At 41.1% G+C, this 10,000-nt stretch overlaps 1 protein-coding gene across 1 annotated transcript in view; it reads left to right on the top strand.

Moving 5' to 3' along the window:
* LOC137973503 (uncharacterized) overlaps positions 1-9,414 on the top strand; it is a 13,727-nt gene extending 4,313 nt beyond the window's left edge. Inside the window, exon 5 of the mRNA XM_068820332.1 lies at positions 8,547-9,414. Coding sequence (XP_068676433.1) covers positions 8,547-8,562 — 16 coding nt within the window. The 3' untranslated portion in view covers positions 8,563-9,414. The remainder of the gene's footprint in view (positions 1-8,546) is intronic.
* Positions 9,415-10,000: the final 586 nt, after the last annotated feature.

Genomic DNA, 10,000 nt, shown 5'->3' with positions numbered 1-10,000 from the left:
ATTTTATTTTTTCTTAATTATATAGGACTAGGAACTGTTATTATAATATTACATGTATGATTGCGATAGATTCCAAGCTACATTGTAGATGATGATGTTATACATGTGCATGATAATTAACAATTATTGGATGAGGTTGAGCATGTTAGCAATAATTATCAAGGCCAAAGTTTGTGTTATCTGCTGAAGCCAAAGGCTGAGGCGGATAACACAAACTGAGGCCTTGATAATTATCGCTAACATGCGAAAACCGAATTCAATAATTGTTTTATTATGCATATTCCTGAGCTGAGCTCCGCCATGACAAAACTGATCGAACTGCTGGTTAGTGTGTTAGGTGACGTCACTTCTGCATGCATAAAACTATTGTCTGTAGGTATGACGTCAATTCTACATATATAAAATCTATTGTCTGTAGGTATGACGTAAGAGAAACAGAGCAAGCAATAATTAGCTGCGTGCTTATAGCCAATCAAAATCGAGCTTGTGACACCAATGTATGATAATCCTTTTTTTCGGTTTGGAGATCGTAAAGGAACAATTTTATTCAGTGAGCTTCCACGGACTCAGGCTTCTTTGCCTACTACTCTTAGCAGCTCGAGCTGCTGGCGTTGGAGAAGATAGAGACTGCGTGAACTGCAGAGGAAAGAGGATTAAATAAGAACAGTGTACAGTGTACAGTTTTCAGAGGAGTTAAGGAGGTGGACTTGTAGAAGCACAGTGTTCACTGTACCCATACCACATCGTTTCAGTTTAATAACTGTGTAATGTATGTGAACGAAAATTGATAATCGGACCTTAGCTGGACAAGTTAAGCAATTGTCTCTTATGGACACCCACCAGTCGGTGAGAAATTCACGTGGTGTCAACAGAATTCGAACCCAGGACCTCTGCAATGCCGGTGCAAATGCTCTACCAACTGAGCTAGTCGAAGCCACACAGTCGGGAGTATGTCAATACAAGTTTTTACAATGACTGCAAAAGTTCTCGCGCGCTCATTGGCTAATTTTTATTGTCAATAAGCGGACAGACACATGAATTTATAATTTATGCGAAACTGACGTGATATTTCTCGCGTCAGATTAAAAGTCTTCGCATTTTTGTGTCGCGTTCTTCTCGTGTTTTGACTTAATTTTGACCCCCCTGCCTTTTTCGTTATTGTAAAAAACAAATTGATGTCAGTTTTTCATGCGTCTGTCCTGTTATTGATCATGAATTTCGTCATAACATTGTCAAAGTAGTCTGCGGATCCACTCGGCTATCAGAGCTTTACAGCTTTATCTTTTACAGCTTTATCTTTGACTTCTCGAACAGTATTTTGTTTTCAGCTGTTCTGAAATCGAGTTTATAGCGGTTGTCTTAAGTCTTACGTCTTCCCTTATCCAAACCCGCCCTCTTTGTTTTTTTCTTTCCACTTATCGTATCGAAGTTCTACGTTCTTCCAAATGGGCTCCTGTTTACAGTAATTCGTGAGTGCCACCTTATTCACCTCACTATCCCATGCCCCTTTCACTAAATTGAGAACTCCGAAATTAATATTCCAATCATGAAACGGTTTCGTTTTTCTCTGCCGTTAATCGCTGTAAGCGGAGTGGGTTACTCGGTCAGATCCAGCGTTGTGATTGGCCGATTTCTATTGTCTGCACGAGAACTTTGAACCAATCACTGAGTGAAGGAATCATAAACCAAAGTAATTATCTAATTACCTTCGACACTTAATTGAAAACCGTTCTATGGCAAATAAATCAGATTATTGTGTTTAGAGCGGTTTTCAGTTGAGTGTCGAAAGTAATCAGCGAATTGTTTCGGTTTTGCATTACTTCACTCAGTGATTGGTTCAAAGTTCTCGCGCCCTTTTTTCAACCAATCAGAAGTGAAACCAAAACCAATCGTGGCTTGCGCTTGCACATTTTCCCGCGCTTTGTGTCGGCCACGTGAAATTACTGCGAGTTTTTATTGGTTTACTGGATTGTCTCCGCCCTTTTTGATTGGCCAAAGTAATTACTTTGGTTTTAGTTTTACGACACTCAATTGAAACTCGCTCTAAGAAATTTGTCTGAGCAAACGGCGACTCGGTGGTTTAGTGGTTAGGAGCGGTGACAAGTGACAGGTTCGAGTCCCGATTCCGGATATCTGGGTAGTGTTAAAAAGAAAAGAGGGTGCAATTCCCAGAATTCCTTTGCAACTGACATTTTCATGAAATAATGATAAACGTATATTCAAAGCCGCTTGATGCTATACGATTATCGTAATGCTAGTCTCGAGGTTGAATTGAACACATGTACAATACCCCAGTCTTCGCCCGACTTTTTCTCGCCCTAGCCACGATTTTCCCTCGTCCCGACCCACCGAGAGCCTGGAACAGGCTAGGCAGCAGTTCAGATTCCACGTACTTATGAAAGGCACAGTGCAAATGTCTGGTTAACTGACAACTTCACGTAATTTCATAGTCTATCGGTGTAGCTTTCACACAGTATTCTTCTAAAGTCTTATAGTAAGGCACAAAGTTATAATTTTAAGTCTACTCAAATAGGACGACCTGTTCTTATTGAATTCATTCTAGCCTAAAGCTATTTCAAGTTGAAAACAATTGAGACAATTTCTCTTTGTAAGCTCTTCTTGGTGTTCGGCAAATGGATTCTTGTTGCGGTAGGATGATCAAAGATTGTGGAATTAAGTGTGGTTCCATCGCGCGGAAGCAAAAGCGGCCTTTCTCTTCAGAAAACGATCATGTTTTTTTCTCTGGAAGAGAATGGGATTGTTAATGTTTTCTCGCGCGGAATTACTGTATTCAAATGTTGAACACCCAGTTGAAATTAAGAGGCAAAAGCGTTTCAGGTGCAAAAAACTGAGCTAATTCTAAGCTTACATAACTTAAATTCTGTTCGGTTATTAGACAGCTCCACTTTCATTCTTTTGCAAGGTTTGATCAAGCAGTTTTTGAAGGATACTTTTTGGGGTAGACTGGATTTTCTTATATTTGGTAAGCTGCAAAGATGCACCATTAACCAAGTAAAAGAAAAAGGTCCAGTTTGCTGCTTTTGGGAGAAGCTTTTTCACATGACGTCACGGCCGCCATGTTGGTGTTCCAAAGCAAAGAAATGGCGGCCATGATGGTGTACCAAACTAATCCTCCGGGAATTGAACTCTATTTTTATGGAAATAATAGATCTTTTTACCGATACGGCGGCCATTTTGATTCTATTGTTTCGAATATCTATTATGGGATGCCCAGGGGGCAAATACATATTAATTTGCCCCCTGAGCATCCCATAATGTCTTCTGAAACAATAGAAATCAAAATGGCCGCCGTATCTGCAAAAAGGTCTATTTCTTTTAATTCGGTAATCCAGTATGGCTGCTGGTCGCGTGAATGAAAACGCTCTATAGATGGTTTTCACGTGACGTCAAGGCCGCCATGTTGGTGTGGACGAAAACAAAAGATCCCTCATAAGCTCCTTTTGTTTGTGCACCAGCAATTGTGCATTACAGCATTGTTATCTGTGTCTCTAGAGATTGGTTGCAAGCCACCTATAGGAAAACGATTGCAGTATTGCAGTGCATTTCAGTGCATCGCAAGTGCATTTCGTGATTTACAGTATGGGCACGAGTGATATTTTGAAAGTTCTCTTTCGAGGAACAGGAACCCTGTTCCCAGCTGGCTTGATACTTCAGTTGTTGAGAGCAAATGCAATGCATTTGCACGGTCGTGAATTCGAACCCCGCCGAATCCTGGATTACTTCAGGCGTTTTTACAGCTGCTTACGCATAAGTTGCTTCTTTAGGAACCTTTAAGATCTACGACGGCGACCACGACGAAAACGCCACAAAGCAGTTATATGATTGGTGAAAAGTGGGAAAATAATCGTGCTGCACGTGCGACACGCATTTTAGCTCACATTTTTGCGGTGCTCTGCATAACAACGACGTGAAATCATAAATTTGAGGTTTATAAGGACAGCGCAAGCATACAAATGCGAGGTTTAGTACACGTCGCCGTCGTAAATCTGAAAGTAGGGAGCTTACGAAACGACGACGCCGACGGCAACGACGACGCTACAAAACAATAGGTTTAGTGAGCAAAAACAATTGCTCTGCACGTTCTGCACGTGCGTTTTATATTTTGGTACATTTCTTTGCCGTCATCTCCTAAATGACGACGTGAAATGATCAAATTCAAGGTTGTGTGGAGGACGTTAGCACATGACGATGAATTTTCAGTTCTCTCTCTACGCTTCCAACCCATTCATACCAGTTTAATTCCTCGACAGTTACTACACATTTTTAACGCGAAACGACATGAAATAGTTTCTTAGTGGTATGAATAACGCGAACTTGTATTTTTAAATGAAGTCCTCGTAGCCGTCGTCGTCCTCGTTTCGTAACCTTCCTAGTAAGGAGTTTAAGAAACGACGACGGCTACGGCTACGGAAACGCCAAAAAGCAGTAATATTATTGGTTGAAAGCACCAAAATGCTCGTGCTGCACGTGTGGCACGCGTTTTTGAACATTTCTCTCCCGTAATCGTCAAAACTACAACGTGAAATGACTGGCGACTTTTTTCTTGCGATTTGTTCACCTGTCGCGTCGCCACTTGCAAGGGTGGCTACACGGGCGATTTTCATCTCGCGCTGGCGACGCGACAAAGTTTGAAAAAATCGCATCACCAGCGCGAGCAAAAAATCGCTGGTGTAGCTGCGGCTTAGAAAAAGGCTCAAACTTATATTTTGAAGGGACGTTTTCGTTCGTCGCCGTAACCGTCTTGGTATCTTAAACTCCCTAGTCCCTATGGACAGCAATGATCACTTCAACTTTCACTTTTCAGTCGCGTAGAAAACTGCGTTTTGTTAGCCCCCATTTAATGGATTTGTAAGCCGTTTTCAAAAAAGTGACTGAGGCCCGATACACGGTACCGGACGAATTTTCTACCGTTTGACAATTCGTGCGTTTAGGGGTTCCGTTCACACGGAACCACGGTAAACGTACGAAAATTTAGACGCCTGGCTGTTCAAAAATTTGAACGCCCAAATCGGGGACAGATTTTTAGCCGGTACGGTCGAAATTTTAGGGAGTTTAAGAAACGACAACGGCTACGGCAACGACAAGGCCAAAAAGAAGTAATGTTATTGGGTTAAATGATCGTGCTGCAGGTGCGGCACGCATTTTTTAACAATTCTCTCCCGTACTCGTCAAATCTACTACGTGAAATGACCAAATTTAAGGTTTTGACGACAACGTGGACAAACTACAGTGATTTTTCCAGTCTCACTCTTTACTTCAAATCCGTCCGTACCAATCCAGTTATAGGACACTTCGCTCATACTGAATAATATAAACAAGATGGAATAATCATGAAGTACTTAGAATAGCTCAAACTTATATTTTGAAGTAACGTTTTCGTCGCCATAGCCGTCGTGGTTTCTTGAACTCCCTTTTAACCAGCGCGCTGTGAACACCTTGACCGTCGAAATTTTTGCTCGGGAAAGGCGTGGTTGCATGGATGCGTGGTAACTCAGCTACTATCGTTAGGCTTTTTCTTTCATGACGCCATTTTGGATTTCGTAAAGTAGCGCTCTTCGCATGAACAGATGGTAAAACGACTTACAAAGGTTAGATTTTAACCCGGTTCATCAGTTTCGTGTGAACAGAGCAAAATTATTGTACGGTTCCGTGCGAACAAAATGGCCTGTTAAATGTTTCAACCGGTAGAAAATTCGTCCGCTACCGTGAGAATCGCGCCTGATTAAAGACAAGATGTCGTCATTACACGCTTTTTGATATCGTTTTCCACTTGTAGACACACCTCCAGGTACTTCAAACGAACACCTCACTGTTTTTAAAGCATTAAAAGACGTTAAACCGGACGGTGCCGTCGTGGTGAGCACGCCCCAAGACTTAGCGTTAGCCACCATCCGTAAAGAACTCAACTTCTGTCGTACAATGGGTTTGAAAGTGTTGGGTATCGTGGAAAATATGAGTGGTTTTGTTTGCCCGCACTGTCAGGTAAAATTATCTTGATACGTTTTGTCAGTTTCCGGTAGGTAAGTTGTGTGGCAACATGCTTATGGACAAGGCGAGAGGAATATCAGAGGGAAATCTGAATTAAAGTTAGGATTCGAGCCTACAACCTACAATAAACAGATCGAATGGTCCACCTATTGCGCTACAAAAACTCCTGGAGAGTGAGATAGTTTGTCGAGGTTCTTAGACAAACTTCCCAGCTGGTCAGCAGACAACTATTGATGGTAATGCTTTAGTTGCCAAGCAACCAGCTCATCACCTTTCTTAAGGCTACACTTTACCATTTCCGTTAATAGATGCATTTTCACGTGGAATCACATGGCATTGCCGAATCTGCAGACCAGTGGCTCTCTTTGCCTAACAACCTAGCTAATCCACTTAACTCACCACGAGTTATTGTAGCTCAGTAAGAAGAGCATCCAACTTGTTTTTTTGGAGGTTCCTGCCCGGGACTTCATTTTGTTCGCTTGTCGTGTTGTCCACTGCCAAAGAACTACCGCATCCCGTTTCTCACGAATAAACTACAGCACTCCCATCAATAAATCACTTAAACAATTTTTACAGGTTTGTGCTCAGTTACCAGGCCTTTGAATAAAAGCGAGGCTGGAGTTGAATGGCTTTGATACAAACCTCAATGCTTTTCTCATGTACATCATGCTAACGAGTTTCTGTTTACAAAGCAGTAAGATCTGTATCAAAGCAAGGTGATGGTGATGTTCTATTAGTAGTATTTTTTTTTTAACAATTAGGATAGTACGCGCACTCGTATTGGTCAATAACTGTTTAGATGAGAGTATGGAAACACGGCTGTGACATAACACGAATTTTGATTTGTTGTGTATTGTCAGACGCGCGTTTTGATTGGCTTGTAAGAAATATGAGCATGTATTAAGAAAATCTGTTTCAATCTAGAATTTAAAAGGCCAGCATTTTCCTTCATTTGGCGAATTGTCTTTGAGAAATATCTTTTAAAAGCAGTAGTGGACTTTTCTCTGCGTCTCGGGTTTGCATAACTGTCTCTAATTCTCCCAACTCGCCCTCTTGTTTAGATGACGCTATGGAAACACGGAAAACGTCCTCTATTGCTTAAGTAGTGATGTTAATTAAGCATTGATTTTAATTAACCCCCCCCCCCCACTCCACACACACACACACACACACACACCCACACACACATACGCGCCCCTGGCTACTTGTGGGCCATATGTTTCCCAATCCCCCTTGTGGGGACTACGTCTTCTTTTGTAGTCATCCAAACAATATTTGCTACGATTGTTGCTTAATGTCTCATCTCTTCATACATCTCTTCAAATGTTGTAAAACCTTTAATTTTTTTGTGAGGACTTAGTTGTGAGGACGTAACAAAATGTTTAATGCTTGTGAGGACATCTGGTAATACCCTACTTGTGGGAACAGGCCAATACACAGCTTTTGTGGGGACTTCGCTATTTGCGGGGACATCTGCCGGTACCCTACTTATGGGAACAGGTCCGAATACACAGCTTTTGTGGGGACTTCGCTATTTGCGGGGACATCTGCCGATACCCTACTTATGGGAACAGGTCCGAATACACAGCTTTTGTAAGGAATTCACTATTTGCGGGGACATCTGCCAATACCTGATTTATGGAAAGACGCCAATACAAACATTTTCAAACAGATTTGATATACGATGATGTTCTCGTGGTTGCAATATTAGTCAACCTGTTGGCTAAGCCTTTAGGTTAACGATAAAATGATATACCGTAAAATTCCGAAAATAACCCTCGTGGCTTATATTTTTCAAAGGCCTTTTTCGAGGGGCTTATCTACGGAGGGAAACTTGCGTTTCCGAATCGACTGGGCTAACCTTATAGTTGGAAGTGAATTTACTGTTTTTGCTTTGTTTTACTTTGTATTTGAGGGCAATTTTCCAAGTACAAGCTCCCCGGGGTCTTATATTTGGAGGGGCGATTTCACGGAGGATTTTTTGCGTTACCGCTTTGGGAGGCTTATATTTGGAGGAGCTTATTTTCGGAATTTTACGGTATATGAATTGGATCATTTATGAACTGCGGATATGAAATCAAGTGAAGCTATGATATTCGCATTTGTGAACGCAATTTTTGCAATTGCGTAGAGAAGCCTGAAAAATTCAGGACTTCAACGGGGTTTGAACCCGTGACCTCGTGATACCGGTGCGACGCTCTAACCAACTGAGCTATATGGAATCAAGTGAAACTATAATCTTCGCAGTTGTGAACGCAATTTTTGCAATTTTTGCAACCACGGTATCGCGAAGTCACGGGTTCAAATCCTGTTGAAGTCCTGAATTTTTCAGGCTTCTCTACGCAATTGCAAAAATTGCGTTCACAACTGCGAAAATCATGGCTTCACTTGCCTTTTTTATTGACCAGCCCCTGAAAAAAATAAGAAAATGGCATTAAAACCATTGTTGCCACTGCCCACGCCTGAAGAAGGAAACAAAAATAGGAAAAAGAGACAATTTAATAACCAGGCAATTTTTTTTTGCATTCATTTTGTAGGTCATACAGTTGCTGAAAGCAAGCAAGACTCAAACAATTTCTGACTAGGATTTCAAGCTACAGCTACAGCTACAGCTATAACATTTTTCTTCGTTTACAAGACTCATTGCAGTCATGAAGGAACAATGTTTCCCACTATTCAAGTCTCTAGTAGTGAGTTTGAGGTTTTCTTCATGGCTCGGACCAGGATGATCTTCTCATGAATTCGTTCTCGTGGTCACGTAAACTCATAGTGAGCAAACGCACCCGAACAAAAATAATTAAGTTTTGCTAGCAAACACCTTTGCCGGACAACTGTTAAATCTAAACATTTGGAGAAGATAAGCGACTATAGAAGAATGATTACGGAATGCACTACACTTTTTCTATGCCAAGAAAGTGAAACCACCATTTTTTCTATTGCTTGTTTTTATTGTCATTTCCAAATTTAACATGTGCTTAAAATCAAAAGTACCTCCACACAAGACAGCATTTTTGCTGTAAAAACAAGTTTTAACACTAAGATCCTACAAATATATCTTTAAGCAAATTCTCCCTCCTTAGAAATAGACTTCCGTAGCTCCCAGTACGGACATTAACAAGCAATGTTTAGTCCATCACTAATATATTTCAAATTAAATTTTCACCTTCTTTTCTTTTGGAGGGGAGGGGGTTGTTATTTTTGTTTTCAGGGTTGTTTTATTTATTTGTTTTTGTTTTGTGTTTGTTGGAGCTTCGCTGTAATCTTAATGTACTGCACAAAATTTACTCTAACCACGCGACACACATAACATGAAACAAAACGTCGGTATTGGATCCTGCAAGACCGTGTGGGCACAAGTCACAAACTGGACAAGCTGTGGACAGGGGAGGTTGAACAAAGAAAAACGATTTGGGATTAAATGTGTCAAAACCACTTATTGCGCTAAGCAGAACTAGCATGTCTTCCTAATTGCGAGCAGTAATTCACCGCATCAAGCCTTAAGACAAACGAATTAAGCCATGAGCAGTGCATTTCACCGCTCGAATGGCTGCCTAGCAGCTTCTTTGAACCTGTAAATTCTCGTCTGAGAGAACCATAATTAAATCCCTAGAGTCCGTCAGTGAAATCGCTGGCGAAAAAAAAAAAAACAAACAAACAAACAAAAATGCGTGTTCTAATTACCATAGGAAAGGCAAAGACACTCACAATAAATACATTTACAAGATCCAGCTCAAAAATTTTCCGTTCCTGAGAAAGTCTCTCCCCCTTCCACAATTTGTCACACACATACTGCAATGTCAGCAAAATTAGCCGTCACTTTGACCCACAGCCACTCTGAAAGACACATGGTTCCATTAATGAATTTACATTAATGCAAGAAGTTTATGTTAACGGAATTGACCCATGACTTAATAAGACTGTCCAGGAGCCCATTACATGGGCTCCTGGCTGGTCGTGCGTCAACTTTGGTTAACTTTTTAAAGTGCTACTA

Source organism: Montipora foliosa, chromosome 10 (genome assembly GCF_036669935.1).
Source record: "Montipora foliosa isolate CH-2021 chromosome 10, ASM3666993v2, whole genome shotgun sequence".
NCBI classification, from domain to species: Eukaryota; Metazoa; Cnidaria; class Anthozoa; order Scleractinia; family Acroporidae; genus Montipora; species Montipora foliosa.
This window is presented reverse-complemented; position numbering and strand designations above follow the sequence as displayed.